The sequence below is a fragment of the Saitoella complicata genome (assembly GCF_001661265.1).
Source record: "Saitoella complicata NRRL Y-17804 unplaced genomic scaffold SAICOscaffold_9, whole genome shotgun sequence".
NCBI classification, from domain to species: Eukaryota; Fungi; Ascomycota; class Saitoellomycetes; order Saitoellales; family Saitoellaceae; genus Saitoella; species Saitoella complicata.
In genome coordinates, this window is record NW_017567000.1 from 423,069 (window position 1) to 442,485 (window position 19,417).

At 53.5% G+C, this 19,417-nt stretch overlaps 8 protein-coding genes across 8 annotated transcripts; 4 read left to right on the forward strand and 4 right to left on the reverse strand.

Moving 5' to 3' along the window:
• The first annotated feature begins 159 nt into the window (after window positions 1-159).
• SAICODRAFT_224440 (uncharacterized protein) lies at window positions 160-1,858 on the forward strand. The gene has a single exon (XM_019166577.1). The coding sequence runs from the start codon at window positions 174-176 to the stop codon at window positions 1,665-1,667; it is 1,494 nt and encodes a 497-aa protein (XP_019024870.1). The 5' UTR covers window positions 160-173; the 3' UTR covers window positions 1,668-1,858.
• A 771-nt stretch (window positions 1,859-2,629) lies between these two features.
• SAICODRAFT_70883 (uncharacterized protein) lies at window positions 2,630-5,046 on the forward strand (the record flags this gene model as incomplete). Its single annotated transcript, XM_019170623.1, has 3 exons — window positions 2,630-3,404; window positions 3,458-3,711; window positions 3,768-5,046. The coding sequence occupies 3 exons, from the start codon at window positions 2,630-2,632 to the stop codon at window positions 4,845-4,847; spliced, it is 2,109 nt and encodes a 702-aa protein (XP_019024871.1). The 3' UTR covers window positions 4,848-5,046.
• A 49-nt stretch (window positions 5,047-5,095) lies between these two features.
• On the reverse strand, window positions 5,096-6,871 carry SAICODRAFT_55828 (catalase; the record flags this gene model as incomplete). Its single annotated transcript, XM_019169405.1, has 1 exon — window positions 5,096-6,871. The coding sequence occupies one exon, from the start codon at window positions 6,869-6,871 to the stop codon at window positions 5,096-5,098; it is 1,776 nt and encodes a 591-aa protein (XP_019024872.1).
• A 626-nt stretch (window positions 6,872-7,497) lies between these two features.
• On the reverse strand, window positions 7,498-9,438 carry SAICODRAFT_30054 (WD40 repeat-like protein). The gene has a single exon (XM_019167574.1). It carries the CDS (start codon window positions 9,401-9,403, stop codon window positions 7,595-7,597), a length of 1,809 nt encoding a protein of 602 aa, XP_019024873.1. The 5' UTR covers window positions 9,404-9,438; the 3' UTR covers window positions 7,498-7,594.
• A 688-nt stretch (window positions 9,439-10,126) lies between these two features.
• SAICODRAFT_7006 (uncharacterized protein) lies at window positions 10,127-11,527 on the forward strand (the record flags this gene model as incomplete). Its single annotated transcript, XM_019170533.1, has 1 exon — window positions 10,127-11,527. The coding sequence occupies one exon, from the start codon at window positions 10,127-10,129 to the stop codon at window positions 11,525-11,527; it is 1,401 nt and encodes a 466-aa protein (XP_019024874.1).
• A 758-nt stretch (window positions 11,528-12,285) lies between these two features.
• Window positions 12,286-13,720, reverse strand: SAICODRAFT_55781 (MFS general substrate transporter; the record flags this gene model as incomplete). Its single annotated transcript, XM_019169396.1, has 2 exons — window positions 12,286-13,446; window positions 13,505-13,720. 2 exons carry the CDS (start codon window positions 13,718-13,720, stop codon window positions 12,286-12,288), a joined length of 1,377 nt encoding a protein of 458 aa, XP_019024875.1.
• Window positions 13,721-16,315: 2,595 nt separating this feature from the next.
• SAICODRAFT_55753 (amino acid transporter) lies at window positions 16,316-17,884 on the forward strand (the record flags this gene model as incomplete). Its single annotated transcript, XM_019169394.1, has 2 exons — window positions 16,316-17,122; window positions 17,183-17,884. 2 exons carry the CDS (start codon window positions 16,316-16,318, stop codon window positions 17,882-17,884), a joined length of 1,509 nt encoding a protein of 502 aa, XP_019024876.1.
• Window positions 17,885-18,568: 684 nt separating this feature from the next.
• On the reverse strand, window positions 18,569-19,410 carry SAICODRAFT_65371 (UBC-like protein; the record flags this gene model as incomplete). The annotated part of the gene is made up of 2 exons (XM_019170140.1): window positions 18,569-19,327; window positions 19,384-19,410. 2 exons carry the CDS (start codon window positions 19,408-19,410, stop codon window positions 18,662-18,664), a joined length of 693 nt encoding a protein of 230 aa, XP_019024877.1. The 3' UTR covers window positions 18,569-18,661.
• Window positions 19,411-19,417: the final 7 nt, after the last annotated feature.

The following is a 19,417-nucleotide window of genomic DNA, read 5'->3' on the forward strand; positions in this document are numbered from 1 at the left end:
TGGCATTGGTGGGTGGAGTTCTATACCATGGACAACTGCATTTGACGTTTGCTTTTATCAATATCCAATATACCTGCATACATGGAAATTATATGCTATGCTTAAAATCTAGCTGTCATTGTAAATCATAGGGGGAACGCATCCGGTCAGTGGTGAAAAGGGAGAGGAGGGACATGTCTTTGCAAAAGTACTTTGCGTTAGAGAACGAAGAGCAAAACCAACCAAGAACGCCTGTCCATAGTACCCATGCATACCGATTCAATCCAATCCAATCCAATCCAATCCAATCCAATCCAATCCAATCCAATCCAATCCAATCCAAACCGAACAACAATTCGTGGGAATCAATCCCGACTCAAAGGCCCAAAAAAAAAAAGCTCTCCATCTCTCTCTCTTCTCTCCTCTCCTCTCCATTAAGCAACGGTCCTTCCCTCAATCTCCTTCACTTTGCGGGAGAAGACCTGGGGAAGCTTCTCGCCCGCTTCATTGTCGGCATGGGCAGCGGGCTCACGACCCGGTTGGATCTTCCACTGAGATCCGGTGCGGGCGTGAGCGGTGGTGTTGTGCTGCTGGTTGCCCAACGCCTCCTCGCGCAACTCCATGGCACGGGCAACGTCCTTGACGGAGCGCTTGCGCTGGTGAGGGGTGCGACGGTTATTGTTCTGGAGGACGGGGGAAGCGAGAACGGTCTCCTTGACGGACAAAGGCTTGGAGGTCTCCTGGGGGGTCTCTTTGTTTTTCTTCACGACCAGGATAATCCGCTGTTTGCGCTCCATGTTGACAGGAGCAGGATGAGCATCTTGGAATGGCGTAGCCCTGGAATCCTGGGTCTCCTCGGAGCTGCGGTTGCTGGTGGTAGAAGAACGTCCCGAACGGTAACCACTGTCGACAGTCGCACGGGACGGAGCGCGGAGGCCGGAAGCGAAGTCCTCGGTGGTGCGGAAGGAGTAGTCGTCGAGGTGGATGTTCTTGGACTCGACAGGGACAACGTTAACGTCCCTCTTGGGGGCTGGACAAGGGTCACGGGGGTCCTTCGCGAAAGGAGACCTCTTGGTGATCATCCAGCAGGAATCCTCGACACGAGGCCTGGGCGCAGAACGCTCCTTGAAGAAGCGTGTGGAGGGGTGCTGCATCCCAAGCGACTTCCTCTTCGGGGCCATAGGAACTCCCCCCTTGACTTGGAGGATGACGGCGTCGGCGGCGGAATTATCGGTGGAGACTGCAGAGGTCTCGGCGTATGCGTTGGCCGGGACAGCGGGAACGAGGGGAAGAGGCTTCTCCTTGGGAGTCCTCGCGACTGGGGAAGGGTCGTTCTTCTCCTTGGCGGGTTCGGTCCTCTCGGTGGTGCCCATGGCGGCCTCGGCAGCCGCGGTGGCCATGTTGGGAGCGAGACCACGGCGACCAGCGACGAAGTGCTCCCCGTTGCGGATAGAACGCATCTGGTGCTTGAGGTAGACGTCAACAGCCTCCTGTTCCTCGCGGACAGCAGCCCTGGAAGATCCGCCGAAGCACGCCTTGAGTGGCGCCCAAATGGACGAGGTCTTCGAGGCAGCACGAGGGGAAGGGGCGGAGGTGCGGACGGTAGTGGTGGATTTGTTGATAGTGGACATGTTGGAAGGAGTTGTAGTAGTAGTGGTGGGGTTGTAGTAGTAGTGGTGGGGTTGTAGAGAGCTGTTGTGGTAGTGGTCTCTGGTAGAGAGCGGTGTAGTTGCAAGTGGACTTGGTACGACGGGAGTGTGTGTGGATGGAGGAACTGGGTGGGATGGGGCCTCCCTTTTATCCACGAAGGTCCCAAACGCGTTTAGGCTCCGTTGACCATTCTGCGATCGATCCGGCTCGATTCGCGTCGCCTGACATCACCACTTTCCGAACAGCTGCCTTGGATATCCAGAGCCGTGGTAGAAAAATTGCCTAATGGGGAACGCTAGTCTCGGGCGGATCTTGTAACGTCGACTTTAGCGCAGTTTTCAAGTCCTGCGCGGCCGGAATAGGCGATATTGTGTAGGGCTTCTGCATAGCGCGTTGGATGGCAAATTTTCAGATGACTTCATGACGGAATCCAGAGGCCGTTGGACCAATGGATTTCTTCTGCTGTCTTCTGCGGTCTGTACGCCGCGCCTTTCACATCGGATGCGCCATTTTTCAACGGGGGTCCGAATCGATCTGACGAGCACACGTATACGTACGGCCACTTACAGCTGCGTAACTATAGCCTTCATGCAGTAGGTTCTCGTGGCCGTGTCTAAAGAAAACTACTGGGATTGCAGCTGTCTACATCATTTCTCTTTCCGATATGATCACGGCCGGTTCAGAGGTCTCCGAAGTTCCCACGCTGTGCATGGCTGGGACGTGACCTGCAACGTTACTATTACCACCAACCCGTCTGTTCAATCTGTCCCCATCTCCTTCTCTCCGCCCATTTTCAATCACATGCGCATGTCACTGGTACCCGCATCGAGGAGCCCGGCCCGGTACATAACCGCATGGACCGGACCGAGGCCAGATAAGCCCCATCGACAAAAAGCTTGATTACGCATATGTCATTTAACATTGACGCGAAGACGTATAAAGTCCTCGCTTGGCTTGTGATCGACTCTCATTCAACCTTCACCGAACACAATCCGCGATCATGGCTTCAAGATCGTTTAGTGAACGTCGTCGACAGCAGAGGCAGATACTCGACCTACCGTCACCGCTTTATGGTACTTCTATGGGCGGGGAACCGCTGGAGTTGTATCCAATGGGTGACGAGCCCCAGGGAGTGGATCGTACACCTAGTCCGGCCGATACGCTGAAACCCCTCCTCTCGACTCCTCAAGCACCGCCTAGTCCGATGTTCCTTCGCGACAAGGGGTATTTTCTCACCCAGCACATGGAGTATAGCTCCAGTACCAGTCCTCCCTTGACACGTGGAAAGGGTCCGTTGAGGAATGTGCAGAGTTACCGCCCGTTCAGAGCGGCGTGGGAAGATACGAGTGCCTATGATATCTTTAGCTGGGTCTTTGCTACCGTCGTCATCTTCACCGTTCTCATCCTCCTCATTGCTGGTTTGGGCGTCGACCACGGCCGTATCGTCAGTGGGGACGTCATCATCTTCTTCCCAGGCAAAAGTCTCGCCGAAGTCGATACAATCATCACAATCTTCATGTCCGTCCTCAGCGCTCTACACGTCAGTGTGCTGTTTACGACTATGTTGCAGGTACAGTGGAGTATCAAGTGGGATGAAGTTACGTTGCATAGTCTTACTTTGGAGGAGTTTGAGGGGTTGAGTGCGTATGGGTTCAGGTATTGGTGGACGGCGGTGGGGATGGTTTTGGCAGGGAGGATGAAGCATAAGACGTTGTTGGTGGCTGTGGCTTTTTTCTCGGTGATGCTGGGGTTTATGCACTTGCTTGCTAATCAAGGTTCGTATACTTCCCCCATGATCCTCTATTGGCTGTTGACGAACCGGATTAAGCTGCGTACGCAAACTTGGGATTGCAGCGCCAGACCAACTTGACGAAGGCTTTTGGTACTGCGAATGTCACTAAGGCGGTGTTGGGGACGGACCACCCCACTGATGATGACCTTGTGTCCGTCTTGGAGAAAATGGTGCGCGTCAACATGGGTCTGAACGCCTCAGCATTGGAGGACCAGAATGGCATTGTATGGACGACTCCGAACGCATCGGTCACGAACACCACCGTGAATGAATCGTATTACAACGTCACGGTATGTTTTCTTCATATACGCCTGATCGCAGTTGGTCCTGACACTTGTTCATGCAGGGTGGTAGACCCATCGTAACCTGCAAAACACTCCCCGTCTCCGATTTTCAGCTCAATTGGGGAAATGCTAACGGGACACCTCCATACCTTTATGCTCCATCATTGTCAAACTTCTCCTTCTCTTTCCCGCAGCCGAAGAAGACGTTCATGCAGTTGGGGAATAATGCAATTTTTGCCGGTGACATAGCCAGAAGTTTGACGGATTCGCGAGTCAACGATACAATCGATACAGATGGGTTGAACTTTATTTTTGGTGGGTATGCGGTCGACCCGCAACTGTATATCCCACAGTATGCTAGCTACCTTCGAAATGCTACGCATTCCATGTGGGGCTTCGCCATGAACTGCCGTTTCGAGCTCCATGAGGTAAAAGGGAACTGCACCCTGGTCGGGAACAACCTCAAAAACTGTACTTTATTCAACGGGTCCGAGAAGGCTGCGAGCCAGCTTGATATCCCAGGGGTCACGGGTGTTGTTACACAGAACCGCGTAAACGGCTTCCTTTACTACGCCGTCCTCCACGATCATCTCGAGATACAGGTTCAGGGCGGACACAACTTCTCATACCCACGTGCATACACAAATCAGATCGCGGGGAGTACGAAAGAAGTTCCAAATGTCACCGATGTGTGGAGACGTATTAACATCTCCGCCTACGCCGCTACAGAGACGTTCCTCAATCCCTATTATGGGAATGAGACACATCACGGCGAAGGCTACCAACTAGTCGCAGGCATCGCCTTCAAGAACTGGGCACTTTACCTCGCCCTCATTGTCCTTCTCTGGCTCTACTTTGGTTTCGTCTGCTTCGTATTACACCTCAACCACTCCCCTATCATTCCACGCGCTAACTCGCCTTCTCTTTTGATTGCGGCTACGGCTGGGAGTGATGTGGGTGAGACGTTTTCTGGGTTGGGAAATAGGAAGATGAAGGCTGTTATGGGGAATGTGGGTGAGAGGAGGGTTGGGTATGGTGTATTGGATGGGGAGGAGGGGCCTGGAGGGACTCACGCGAGGTTGAGGTTGGGACATGCGGTCCAAAGGATTAATGAGAGCGATGGGAACACGTTGTATGGTTAGTGGTTGGTCTGTGACCAGACCAGCTATTCCGCTCGTTACAAGGGCTGTTTTGGAGAGAACTGGTGAACGATTGCAGAACTGCGTCTGAAATTACGGCTTTGGAAGGCATACCGGTTATGCCGAAAAGGAAGAGTAATACCAATATCAAATATTATTAATGATCACAGCTCCCTAAGGAACTTCCGAAAACCACCTTAATCCATGCACCTATATGAAAGATTCACTCATCGTACACCCCAATCAACTCCCTACTTGCTAATACTCGTCGCCGTCAAAGTCGGCACAACCTTACTATCAACATCAACCCCAATCAGCCTGTGCCAGTCCTCCTTCGGCATATACTCCTCCTCCTTCCCCCTCATCGGCGCCGTCTTCGCCAACTCCTCCACATCCCCAAACTCAAACTTCTTCTCCGGCAACAAATCGTAGATGCCCCTAGCATACTCCGGCGCGATGCAGTAGCATTGACTCAAATAGAGTTTCTGGATACGGGGTTCGACCCATTTGAGGTATGCGACGGTGTTTTTGTGGGTGTTGGCGCGTGCGCCGTCGTCCATTACGCGGCGGTAGAGTTCGGTTGCTTGGGTGTATTCGGAGAATTTGCCTTCGTGCATGCTGTGCGACTGGCGGGAGAGGATATTGTCAGCGACCTTGACGGGCTTGTAGTCGACATCCTGGCGGAACTTGGGGGTGTTGTAGGAGTTGGGCCAGTAGTGGGGCTTCTGTCCGGTGTTGGCATCCACGCGCATGGGACCCGCGTTGTTGATGGATGAGTAGGATTGGGACATGAAAGGGCAGTTGACGGGGATTTGGTGGAGATTCACGCCGAGACGGTGGAATTGCGCGTCGCGGTAGAAGAAGGTGCGGAACTGCAACAACATGTCGGGAGAGGGCTCGATTCCAGGAACCATGGAGCCGGGGGAGAATGCGGATTGTTCGACGTCGCGGTGGTAGTCTTCGGGGTTGCGGTTCAACACCAACTTTCCAAACTCCTTCATGGGGAAGAGACCACGAGGCCAGACCTTGGTGACGTCGAAGGGGTCGAAGTCCTGCTGGGCGGCTTCGTCGAGGGTCATGACTTGGTACATCGCCTTCCACTCGATCTCCTCGCCACGCTCGATAGCAGCCCAGAGGTCACGCTTGGAGTAATCGGGGTCTTCACCACTCATGCGGACGGCTTCCTCCCAGGTGAACTGCTTTTGTCCGTGCTTCGCGATGAAGTGGTACTTGACGTACACAGCACCCCCATCCTTGTTAACCCACTTGAACGTGTGCGCACCGTAGCCATGTTCAAACCTCCATCCATTGGGCGTACCGTGGTCGGAGAAGAACATGAGTCCAGCGTGGTTAGACTCGGGAACCATGGCGAGGAAGTCGAAGAGGGAGTCAAAGTCGAGGAGGAAGTTCTGCGGGTTACGCTGCTGAGAGCGGATCACATCCGGACCCTGCATAGGATCACGGCAGAAGAAGATAGGCCAGTTGAGACCCACGATGTCGTAGTTTCCTTCGCCGGTGTAGAACTTGATCGCGAATCCACGGGGGTTACGACCAGAGTCGGGGAACTCACGACCGAACGTGACGGTAGAGAAACGAACGAACACAGGAGTCTTCTTACCGACCTCACTCAAAAAGTCGGCTTTGCAGAGGTCTGAGACGTCCTGGGTGACCTCAAAGTATCCGAAAGCACCGGATCCACAGGGGTGGACCATACGCTCCAAAGTCTTGGAACGGTTGAAGGTCTGCTGCTTCTCGAAGAGGAAGGTGTCGGAAGCGACGGGGATTCCACCGACATTAAGGGAATGGTTGGTGGTAGGCCAGGGAATACCGTAGTTGTTGGTCAAGTAAGGAGCATTGTCCTCCTTCACGTGAGTTTCCTGAACACCAGTGATACAAGCAGCAGTCTCAGCAGGGCCTTTGTTGGCACCCTGGAAGAGAGTAGCCTTCTGCACGGGACGAGGGTCGAGACCCAGCTTGCCGGCGACCTCGGCAGCGTCTTGAGCAATGTTATGGAGCAGAGATGCCATTTGGAGTTAGAGGAAAGGAAGTTGCGGATCAGATACAATCGACGGGTGGACTTGCCCGTTCTTATACCCTTCCTCGCGTCTTGAGACTGTCCAACTGATCCATCGCAAATCTCGTCATCAAGTATTTCGTCATGATTTGGTAGGTGTGTGGGTTTCGGTGCGCGTGTCCCTCGCTGGTGCATGAAGAATGGGAAAGTTGAAATGTCGATGTTGATCAATTCGCGATCGCGGGTAATTCTGGCATGATTTCGCCAATTTAAGGAGGGAGGCGATGTGTCACCGAGATGTCAGTGGCTATTAACTGGCCTGCTATTGTATGGAAATTTGGATTAGGACGAGTACTCGGACAATCTACTGCTCAGGTTGCGTGGTGCTTGGTGAAATACGCCAATTGAGCAGGGAGAATTAAAGAGCAGCCGAAGCCATGTTGAACGAACGAATGAAACGTAAGAAGAACTGCCATATACAATAGCTAGTTATCATAAAAGCTCCCACGGTCCGTCGTGGTGGTTAACTCAACATCTCCATAATTCCCAAGAACACCGATAGCAGTTGCAATCGCACCGCCTAAAAAAGTCCTAAATCAATCAATCAAAAACACCAAAAGAGGTTCCACCTTATTACCACCTCAGATCCTCGTACGAACGAAACCATTACAAATCAAAGTGTCCACTGAACATACTGTTCTTCCCACAATCACGTCACTCATTCCACCAATCACAATCACACAGCCGGAGCTGCAGTGGTCGTCGCAGACGAACCCTCCCCGACGTCAACCCTCTCCCCCCCAAAATCCCCAAAATCAAACAACCTAGCCTCCCCATCATCACTCCCACTAACAATCCTACTATCCCCCAACCCAACACACGTAACAGGCCCCGTGTGTCCAACGAGGGTATGCTCACATTTCCCGCTCCAATCCCATATCTTGACGAGTCTGTCGTGGGCGCCGGATGCGAGACGGAGTTTATCAGCTGCGAGGGCCCATACGCCTTCGACGTGGCCGAAAAAGGTTTTCACGCAAGCGCCCGTGCGGACGTCCCAGACTTTGATGGTATTGTCCAACGAACTCGTCGCCAGATGTCGTGGGTGGGCTTTGTTTGCTTCCGAGCCTTCCGCCTCAGCTTCCTGCGCCGGAATCTCAATCTCGTCAGGATCGATGTACTGACTCAACGTGATCGGCACAACATTCTGCACTTGCCCGACATGCCCCGTAAACGTCCTCAAACAAACCCTGCCCCGCAAATCCCACATCTTCACCGTGGTATCGTCAGAGGCGCTGTACAGCGTTTGACTCGCGGAATGGATCTTGACAGAGTTGACCCAATCCTTGTGACCCCTAAGCGTAAAACACTCCTTCGTCTCGAAATTCCAGATCTTGATGCTCGAGTCTGCTGATCCACTCGCAAGGAGCTTATCATCGAAATGGAGAGAAACAACACCATCCGTATGCCCACCCAGTACACAAATACACTCCCCAGTCTTCCGATTCCAAACCCGAATCGTACGATCCATACTCCCCGAAATCAACTTATTATCATCAAACATCAAACACCTAACCCCCCTAACATGGCCCCTCAAAACCCTAATCTCCCTCCCCGTCTCCAAATCCCAGATTCGAATCGTGGTGTCATAACTCCCCGTAGCTAAGATCCGGTCGTCGAATTGGAGACACATTATGCCGTCGGTGTGGCCGCGGAAGACGCGAGTTGTGCAGCGGCCGCGGCGCCAGTTGCGTTCGACGCGGCAGCGTTCGGAGTAGACGTCTTTCCAGGGGCGGGTTGCGGGTTGGGAAGGAGGGTGGTTGAAGGCGAGTGCAGCGGTTGCCATCTCAGGGCAGTGTTTCTTTGTGATGGGTTCTGCTGCTGCGTCGGGGTCGGAGGAGTCGGATAGTTGTCGTTTTGAGGCGGAAGTGTGGGAAGCTGTTGAGGGTGCGTCGGGGTTTTCGTGGGTGATGATAGGTTGGAGGACTTCTGCCGGTGGCGGCGCAACAACCGGTGTCACTTCCGTCGCCGTCGCCGTGGATGTCGGCGCCGTGATAGTCGTTGGAGTGGTGGGCGCCGACTCCCTCTGCACAACATTCATCCTCTCAAACTCTCTCCTCCGTCTCTCAATCCCCTCCTTGCTAGCCTCCAACCTCCTCCTCTCCATCAACGGCAACCCCCATCCGCACTTCTCACACTTCCGATCAATATGCTGCTCACACATCCGATGCCACACGACATCATCGTCCGCTAATCTCTTCCATTCACGACAAACCATCGAGGCACGGCAGAGTGAGATCGGGTCGAGGTAGGAGAGGATCTTGAAGGATATTTCGGCGGGGAGGGCGGTGATGAAGTCGATTCGGATGAGGTTTGAGAGGGCGGAGGAGATGAAGGAGAGTTGTGGGAAACAACACTGACTCAGAATCCCTGATAGCATGAGCCGACGGTGTGTTGCGGGGGCGGCGGAGAAGAGGGACCAGACGTGGGTGATGGCTTGTTGGTCTTCGACTGGTAACGTCTCCATCGCAGTCTGTAGTTCGCCCATAGTTGGTTCGTGCGCTTGGCGGCGACACTTGAAGGAGGGATTATGTCGGTAGCAAAAGTTGCGTTTATCTTGTGCGCCTTCGGGGTATCCCTGTTCCGGGATATGCTTGCTCAGGAAGGGCGTGAGCGTCGTTTCTGCCCGATATGATGGTTGTAACGGTAAAGACAGCGTAGATGTATTCAAATTCAATGTCGAGGATGAACGATGATCGTGGTCCATACACGGATCAACCAGCAAACTTGGAGAAGTGACGGGTCGCGGAGGAATAGAGGCGGCGTCCTCTGGCTTAAGATCGTCCTCGTTTGATGTCGCCATATCGTGCACAGAATGACGCGAAGAACCAGCGGGAATTCTTTTCCGGTCTCGAACGTCTTGGTGGTGTATTACGTGCTTTTGGTGAGGCTGCACGCAATTGCCTGGTGTCGCTGCAAGGGTACCGGTACACTTCGGAGGCTCGGCTGCTTCGGGTTGAGATTGGGCGCGGCGAACTGTAAAGGGGGTTATTCAAGAAGGATCAGATTACTCCCGAAGCGATCCATATATTCAGATCGGTAACCACCGGGGTCCCTACCGTTGCTGCAGTCTACTGCCGTACACCACCCCTGTAACGTAGACGCAAACAACTTCCTCGATCCCGCACAGCTGCCCCATCAATCAACCAACACACGCTGAATCGACATCCCATCCTCCATTGCCTTCCTCCAAACCACCTCTGCCCCAGCCATGTCAACACACACTCCTACAGCCCACCTCCTCACCCTAACCCGCACCGCAAAACGCGCCCTCTCCGAAGCACAGTCACTCTCCTCCACAGCAAACGCGGCTATCACATCCACCCACGACCACATCGACGCCATCCGGCGTCTGGTACCACAAACGACCTTTCTTAGGAAAGCGATGAGCGAGCAGTTGAAAGTCTTGTATGGCATTCTGGACGGGATAAAAGCCGAAGAAGATACTGCACGTACCTCTTTCGAATCCGAACTCGCAGCTTTGGACGCGCTCGATGCAGACCTAAACTCCATTCTCGCACACCTAAAATCAACACCCATCGACCCCGGATTCGCCGAAGCAAATCTCTCTCTCTCAAGAAGCGGAAGCGCAGACCCGGAAATTCGAGGGAAGGAGACGCTGCATGATTTCGTGGATGATGTCGCGATTGAGCAGCTAAAGAGACAGCTGAGGGGGATTATCGATGAGGTACAGGAGGTTCACGACGGGATTCACGTGGTGATTGAAGCGTTCAACGGCGAGATCGAGGGGTTCGAGCAAGCACTGCATGATGTACCACCACTACCTTTACTCGAGGCACATCCACCACCAGACGAGACGCCCACAGCAGAAGACGAAGAGGACGGAGAGGAACGAGAACCGTTCCCGGCGGATGGAGATGCGGTCCAAACCTACCTCTGGATATCAACCCACAACGCCGACATCATCGCCGACCTCCTGCTCGGTCTCGCACGACACTACGACCAATGTACCCTCGCGCTAAACGACATATCCAACGGTGCTTCTGTTTCAACGTTAGTAGATCCAGGAGAGAAAGAGGAGTTCTTGGGCGTGCTTGACCGGGATGGGGAGCAAATTGATGAGGTGTTGGACGAGGTGAGGGAGTTGGTTGGGCATTGTGAGGATATTGGGACGACGCTTGAGGGGTATCTCGGTGCTCTTACCTCCGCTTACGACCAAACTACGGCTCTGTTTACGAGGTTGGAAGGGTTCGGCACAGCCACGCTGCCGGCACATTTAGGTGCGACCAAGACATTCACGCAAACCCGCGCAGAACAGACCGAGCACATCTCAACCCTGCATAGCTCCCTCTCCCACCTGCACACGCACTACACGAACTTCTCCCACGCCTACACTGCCTCCCTCGCAGAAATCCAGCGTCGACACACCTACAACGCACACGTTCTTTCCATCATCGAGTCAACACTCGAGGAACTACGGGTGTTGGGTGAGGAGGAAGAGGGAAGGAGGAGTGGGTGGAGGGAGGAATGGGGTGGGTGGTTGCCGGAGGGGTTGTGGAGAGGAGTTGGGGAGGGAGGGATGGGGGTCCATGTTGAGGTCAGGGAGGAGGGGGGGTTACCGGTGTTGAGGGGACGAGTGCCTGATGAATAGACTGCAAGATCTATGTTGAAGAAGTTTGGGGAAGGTTATTCTTTGATGAGGGGGCGAGGTGTACGAGACCGCCGTTTGGGACGGGCAATGGCATGGTGTTCTTTCCATTTCGACGGTCGAGTTCATGCGGTGGGTCCATGAAGACACGGACAATGCATCTCACTTGCTTGGTGCCTTGGCTGTTACATCAGCGGAACCTGCCTTTGTCTTTGCGTTCGCTGTAATGGCGGAAGCAGTTAAGGAGACGTGTTAAGTACGGGGATGCGTTGGCTGTGCAGAGCAATGCTCTTGCCTTACTTCTCGCCATACTCTTGTGGATGGCAGTCCGGGTCCCGAGCTCCATGAAATGGTGGCAACACAATCCCTATAATGACAAAGTCAAGGCCGTATGGAAGCGCGCTGTGAACATGTCCGTCTACATTGCTTATCTTGTGTTGATGCCGGCTCTTCTTGTCGCTCCGGCTGTGTTCGTAGCCCGTATGTTTATCAGATGAAGAACATGTGGGCTAGCATTGGTACGGCGTTAAGGACAGCGTGAGTGATGAGTGTGCACGCCTTATGGTTTCAGTCTTGACTTTCGGATATGAATTTTGCGTACGGGAGTATTCGTTATCCGAGCTCTCAAGATAACCGCAGTAATGACAAGAGGAGGCCCACCTAATTTCACTTTCTTCTTGGCTTCTCTTGAAGTATCATCTTTCGAATATCCTTCGTAGCTATGCAAACTGTTAAGAATGCACTGTTGTCCGCTCTCAGCTTTACCACCTCCCCCATCTCGCCGGTATCACAATCCACAACGCAATCATCGCCCCAATCAGCCCAATAACGAGGCCTTGTATCGCACTTACACCCCTTGCACTCGCCACGACTCCCGCGATAAACGGAAATGCCGCCCCACCAGCGCCTCCCACCGCCGCAATGAACCCAATCGCACTGACATGTACCTCGCGCGGCAGGGTCTTGCTCGCCAATGAGACTGCGATGGGGAACAGTGGTCCAAGAAAGAACCCAAGAAATGAGACGCAGATTGCACCGACGATGAAGTGGGGGATGAGCCAGAAGAGGAGGTGGAGGGCGAGGACGACACAGAGGTACACCGTACCCGCGAGCTTCTCTCCCATTCGTGCGGTGGGGAAGGGCAGGACGAATCGTCCAGCGGTGATACCGAGGAAGAAGCCTGTGGCAACCCATCCGGCGTCTGATTCGGAGGCGTGTCGGACATCTTCCATGTAGGAAACGACCCAACCCCCGAGAGCAAACTCCATACCAACGTAAAGTAGACAGAAGATGCCAAAGAGCCAGGTCAAAGAGTACTTCAGTGCATCCTTCAGGTTTTTCTGGCCTGTCGTCAAGTCGGTGGAATTGTTCTTTGCCTCCTCTTCAGACTCCAACGGCACCTCGACAACGGCCGTCACCGACTCCTCACCCGTCGAAGCCGAGTTGCATTTTTGGGTTCGTTCACTCCAGTAGGCCACACCGACGAAGACCCACGCCAGGACACTCACTCCGATCATGACAAAGTAGTAGTCATGCCAAACCTTCCCCTTATCAATCAACCCCTGCGTAACAATAATCGGCGCAACCGCTGCCCCCAACCCATAAAACCCATGCAACGCACCCAACAACTTTGTCGCACCCGGCAACCCTCCCAAAAACGTATTAAACACTGCCTCCTGCACACCCAAACCAAGCCCCGAAAACAGGTACGAAATGATGAAGAGTGGGAGGGGTGGACCCCAGCAGAGGAGGACGTAGCAGAGGCCTTGAGTTGCGATCGCAAAGAGGGAGATGTAGAGCATGCTGTGGAAGATGTGGGTGAGGAGGAGGGAGGCGGTACTACAGGCGCAGATGTAGCCGACGAATTGCATGAGGAAGACGAGGGAGGCGACGGCGTGGGAGATATGGTAGTATTCCTCGATCTATGGATGGCGTGGTTAAAACGTGAGGAGGACGGTGGAGTGCGTAGTGGAGACATACCCGAGGGATCAGCGCACCAACCGCCCCATCATTGAGACCAAAGACGAAGAAAGCAAAGTATGCAGATGCAATTTTTGGAACAAGCCATGGTATTCCAGTATGCACTTCGCCTTCCTCACCTGCAGCGACCTCGACATCCTTCGCTTGGCTCTGTCTTTTCTCCTCTTCATTGGTCGTCTTATTCAGATTCGTGCGTTCGGGGATTGGCTTTTCCATCAGGTAACAATCTTGAACCGTGATCTCGTCATGGCGTGTCGACATAGTCGTCCACAATCGCAAACAACCCTCGTGGATAGATCAGGTATCAAGCGCTTGCTTCTGGCAATGCGTTCGTGTGCGGGTAGGCGTCTGAAACCCAGCAACTCGATACAAGTTGCCAGTACCCTTGGCGAGCTACTGTCGATATACCGGAAAAGAATAATGCTGATCCAGCACGCGAAATCCAATCACGTCGACGGAACAACAACAGCCTTGTTGAAGTTCGATTGCCTTTCCGCACGCCTTACTCTAAGACTAATTGCTGCCGAAGCTGATGAGTCGATGTTGCGGTTCATCTCGTAAACCGTCGGGAACTTTGCCGCCGTCGTTCGATTTGGCGTTCGCTTGCGCATGGGGCACCTCCCGGCCCCGCGTCTTCCGTTGCGGTGGACAAGTACACCCGGATGCTTAAGTATGTAGTTTAAGGTTTAGAAGAAAAGAAAGTCCATTGTCAATTGTTCGTATATGTGTAAGTTTAGAGGACATTGAACAGTATATCTCACCCTTTGCGAAGAGCCAATTCCCACTTCCTCCGTATGACAAAAACCGAACTTCATATAGACATCCATCACGCAAGAAGTAGCAATATTCACCTCCTGCATCAGTCATAGAAAAACGGCATAATCATCTGACTCCGACGTGACGAGGCAGTTGCCCCGATCCCTCCTCCGGATCTATGCGACAACGATCAAGTTCCAGGCGCGTATTATGATGATCCCCGAGCAATAACGATATTCACCCCTCAATGACAACCTCGAATCACCCACCCAAACTTCTAGTCACAGCACTCCCCCTCCCGGGCTCCAACATCCCATACTAACAACCCCACCGTCAACCCACTCACACCCCCCCTCCTCCGCACTCCTCGAAACCCCAACCAACCCCGTAACCCCCCCACTCACCGTCCTCACAACCCTCGCCTGACCCACTCCTACTCCCACTTCCAGTGTTTGTCCTTGTTGCGTTTCGGCGGCAGAAGGCGAGGACGAGAGTCGTTCACCAAGGGATGTGACGGCGTGGTGTAGTCTCACCTCACGCGAGAAATCTGAACAGCGGCGGACGAGACGGCGCATGATAATTTTTGAGGGGTTATAGGGTTCCCGTTCTCCTTGTTCAGCTCCTGGACTGGATGTCGTGGGGGACAATCCAGGTCTGCATTGTATGGTGATGGAAGAAGGGACGCTGCGAGCCATGGGCGTGAGAGTGGGAACCGTGTCGGGACCCATCGCGTGATATTTCGGCGGCGCGGGTGGTAGGTCTCCGTACCCAGGTGGTCCCATCTCCAATTCAAACTGTAGATCATCGTCGGGTGGACAAACGTAAAACTGGATTTCCTCCGGCGTGAAAGAGATGGGGACGATTGGTTCGCTGCCGAGAGAGGAGCGGGTCGAGGAGGTTAGGGTTGATGGGAAGCTGTGAGGGGCGCGGGAGTACGAAGGTCGGTGTGGGGGTAATGGAGTGAGTGCTTGGAGACCCCAGGGGTTTGAAGACATTGTGGTGGTCGGATTTGGGTTTGCGGTATGTGATAACTCCTTTGTAGCAGCAGTATGACGTGCCAGAATAGCTGAGGGTAAGGACGAAGGGTTATATACCCACACTCCCCGAGGTAATTCTGGTCAGGAGTTCGGAGCCGAACCTGTGGATCTCTAAGCCCGCCGGAGGCCGTATTTCAAGCTACGTACGCCAATCCTCAATTTCCTCGGAAATCAAGCTTATCTCCCACCCATGCCATTCCGTAAATCCCTGCTCATCTATGCTTAAACCCCTCGCAATAAGAATCCATATGGAAAACACATGCTTGGTGGGCCGGCGGCCGAGGTATAACCTCGGCGTTGGCAGCTGGACTTCGAGTCTGGGCGGGCGGTCGTCGGCTGCTGGCGGTGTGCCGCGGTTAGAGTTTTGGGCGTAACATGAAGGTAGCATATGGATTGCCCGGGAGTGCCCCGGTACCGCATCCCGCGAGGATCATATAGATGATTCTTGATTTGCGGTTGGAAACACGTATCGACGAAGGGTTGGACTGTGATTGTTCGCCGTGCGGAGCTGTTTGAGGTTACTGGCATGCGGTCATGTAGGTAACCTTGTCCCGTGCCGGCGCCTTATGGTGTGCGAGTTTGGGGTGGATTGCGTGCAAATCAAACGGAAGTCTTCCCGCCAATATGGATTCAGAATGGAGAATCATACATTCTTAAGGCTTCCGTAGGGGTGTCGAATCGAGCGGGAAGGGTTGATCCGGATGCACATACCCTGCCCATGACCACTAAGCAGGTTTCGCAACGAGCCAGGCGAGACGGTACAATGCAACATGAAACTTAACTGAAGACAAGACAATGCAATTGTCGACGCCTGTACTTCAAGATACCTTACGTAATTATCATAGAGATAACCCTTGCAGCAACTTTAACCCCTGCCTACCCAAGCCCGAGCCCGACCAACATTGACGTCCTGAAGTCTTCGTGGACGACCATCTCGAGTGATTGCAATTGGCATATCCGTCTACAACTCTTCATAATAATTGCGAATAAGGATTGATTTTGCACTTCATCGAACTTCATGACAGAAACCACCAGGTCTCGAGACACAGACCCCCTCCTCTCCCGCGACTCCGCCGAGCTCCACCGCGTCCACCATCCTCATGACGAACTTCGGCACTCCTTCGACGCCACCTCTGATGAAGAACAACATCTTCAGCCCACCTCTCCCACAGACACATTCCCACACACGCCAAAAATCGATTACTGGAATGGCTTAGCACTCATCATCGGCCTCCAAATCGGATCCGGGATCTTCTCCTCCCCGGGTATGATAACATCACACGTCAACTCCCTCGGCGCCTCACTCGTCGTATGGCTCGTTTCTGGATTACTAGCATGGACGGGTGCTGCGACATACGCAGAGCTCGGTACCTCTCTTCCCGAAAGTGGTGGACCAAAGGCGTATTTTGCGAGGGTGTATGGACCCTTACCGAGTTTTTTGTTCCTGTTTACTGTCATTGGGTGTTTGAAGCCCGGTACGGTCGCAATTATCGCAGTCGTGTTCGCTAGCTACGCAACGAGGATGTTTGGTGTCGAAAGCCACGAGGGGAGTGTTCTGGAGCGGTGTATCGCCGTTGGTATCATTTGGTGCGTCATCAGTATCAACATGCTTGGCGCGAAAGAGGGGATGAGAGTCGGACGATATCTCGCGGTTCTCAAAGTCAGCGCAGTCTGCTCTGTCGCCGTTTTGGGCGCAGCGACACTCTTGAGCGGCCATGCCGTCCCCGATTTCAAGCGCCCATTATTCGAAGGGTCGAGCACGGATCTCGGTGACTACGCCCTCGCATTCTACTCCTCCCTCTGGGCCTACGAAGGTTGGGATAACGTACGTCACGCCTCCTATTCCCTCCTCGAAATACACAGAAACTGACATTGGAAGCATAAGGTAAACTACATCACCGCAGACCTCCACAACCCAACCCGCCTCCTCCCCCTAATCCTCCACTCCGCCCAACCCCTCGTAATAACCCTCTACCTCCTCGCAACCCTCTCCTACTCCACCGCACTCCCCTTCCCGCTCCTAACCTCCTCCCACGCCATCGCCGTCGATTTCGCGGATGCGGTGGTGGGACGATGGGGGGGCGTGGTGTTTGGGGGCGTTGTGGCAGCGAGTTGTGTGGGGGCGTTGAATGCGACGGTGTTTACGGCAAGTAGATTGTGTACGGTCGCGGGTAGTGACGGTAGCATCCCGCGAATATTTGGTTGGGTTCATCCGGAGCGGGGGACGCCAATCCCTGGACTCCTCCTCCAAGGCTCGATTGGGATGTTGTTGGTGTTGTTGATCCCAACTTTCTCGCGGTTGACGGCGTTTTATGGAATTTGTGGGCTGGCGTGGTATTTTACGGTCGGGGTTGCAGCGTGTGTGTTGCGCTTTAAGGAGCCGGGGTTGGTGAGACCCTATAAGGCGAGTTGGGGCACGTTGCTTGGGTTTGTGGGGGTTGGGGGGTTCATGCTCGTTAGGGGTGTTATTGCTGAGCCAGGGATGACGGTTGCTGTCAGTGGTTTCTTTGTGCTTGGGATTGTGGTGTTCTTTTTGAAGGGGCAGCCGAAGATGGTGACGGCGCCGAATGATGTCGGGGGGAATTGATAGCTAAGCGGTATCGTCTCATGATGAGATATAACAGTGATCATAGGTATGATATTGAAAACTGAAACGATGACGACTAACAGCCTGTTCGAATAAGAATACTGGTACAAGGAGAGAAAAGACATCAATCCTCGACGCGCCATCCTGCACTCCGAACCGCAAAACACATAGAAAAAGCCAGTCTTTGACACATATACACCTCAGCTATCCCCAATGTCAAGCTATGTTTTTCATCTTACCACCGCACAAGAAGGCCACGAACACAGCCGTGCAGATACAGAGAGCAGGCATGAACACAAGGTATGCGACGAACACGAAAACCTCCATGGCGCCCTCTAAAATATTCTTGAGTTGCCCTGAACACTTGAACTCCCAGAAAATGATGGGGACGCGTCCGATTAAAAGCAGGAAGAGCCCAATGAGCGAGATCAGAGCTTTGCTTTGCACAGTCAACGCAGCGGAATAACCCGTATCCTTGACTGCCTCGGCCATTACGGCAAATACTAGCACGAACGCAAACTCCGCAACCGTAATAGCCAGGGCGCGCAGAAGATGTGCTACATCCTGGTTATCCTTGCTCCGAAGTGACTCCAGGAATTCACCTGCTGAGATGTAGGAGACTCTTAACGTCACCATCAAGAGTACGGATGTCGTGAAACCTCAGCCAAAACAATAGATGATATTGCAACCTGAATGAAGACGGGAAACTCCATACCGAATAACCAATGCAACTCCCCAAAAACCCGCAAACACTCTTTCTCCTCTTTTGAGTCCGACTCATGCCATGAATTTCGCCAAGACGATATACCCAACAACCAACGCAACAATCGCCATTTTCTTCCCGCTCCAGCCGATACCTCCGACTCTTGCTTGTCCATGCGCCGGTCCGGCTGGTGCAATAGCTCCATCTGCGGTGGTAGTGGCACCGTTCATCGCAGCAGCGAATTTGGCGACGCGGGCTTCCGCTTCCTGCTCCGCGATCATTCTCAAATTCTCCGCCGTCTCCTCCGGAAACTCCTCCACAAATTTCTGACTCCTCGCATTATACGCTCTGCTCTGAGCAGCATACACCTTCCGTTGTTCGACCGTCGTATTCATACTCCCCGTGGTAACCTCCTCCCCCGTCATAAAACTAACCAACCCAACCAAAATCGTACCAACAGTCCATGACGGATTCCAACTCTTCGGATGGAAATCACTAATACTCAGGCAAATCCTCGAATTAATCACGAAGCGACCACTTGGTGTATGCATTCGAATTGCGGGGGGTTTGAAGGGGTATTCGGGGGGGAAGACGAGGGTTCCGTGATATTGGCCGTTGGCGTAGGGGGTTGAGGGGGGACCGGTGATGATGAAGTGCCATTCGAGGATGTTGCGGTCGGAGGGGTGTGCGGAGATGTAGGGGGGTGGGGAGTGTTGGAGGTTGAGATATTCTTTCGTTAGCTGTGGGAGAGATGTGTTAGTTCGTGACGAGGAGGATGGGAATGGACGTTGCGTGCCCGTTTGTAGGCGGCTTTGCTGGCCATTGTTGGG

Coding starts and splice junctions, on each gene's coding strand:
- SAICODRAFT_30054 (XM_019167574.1), bottom strand. CDS start 9,403: ATGGGCGAACTACAGACTGCGATGGAGACGTTACCAGTCGAAGACCAA.
- SAICODRAFT_224440 (XM_019166577.1), top strand. CDS start 174: ATGTCTTTGCAAAAGTACTTTGCGTTAGAGAACGAAGAGCAAAACCAA.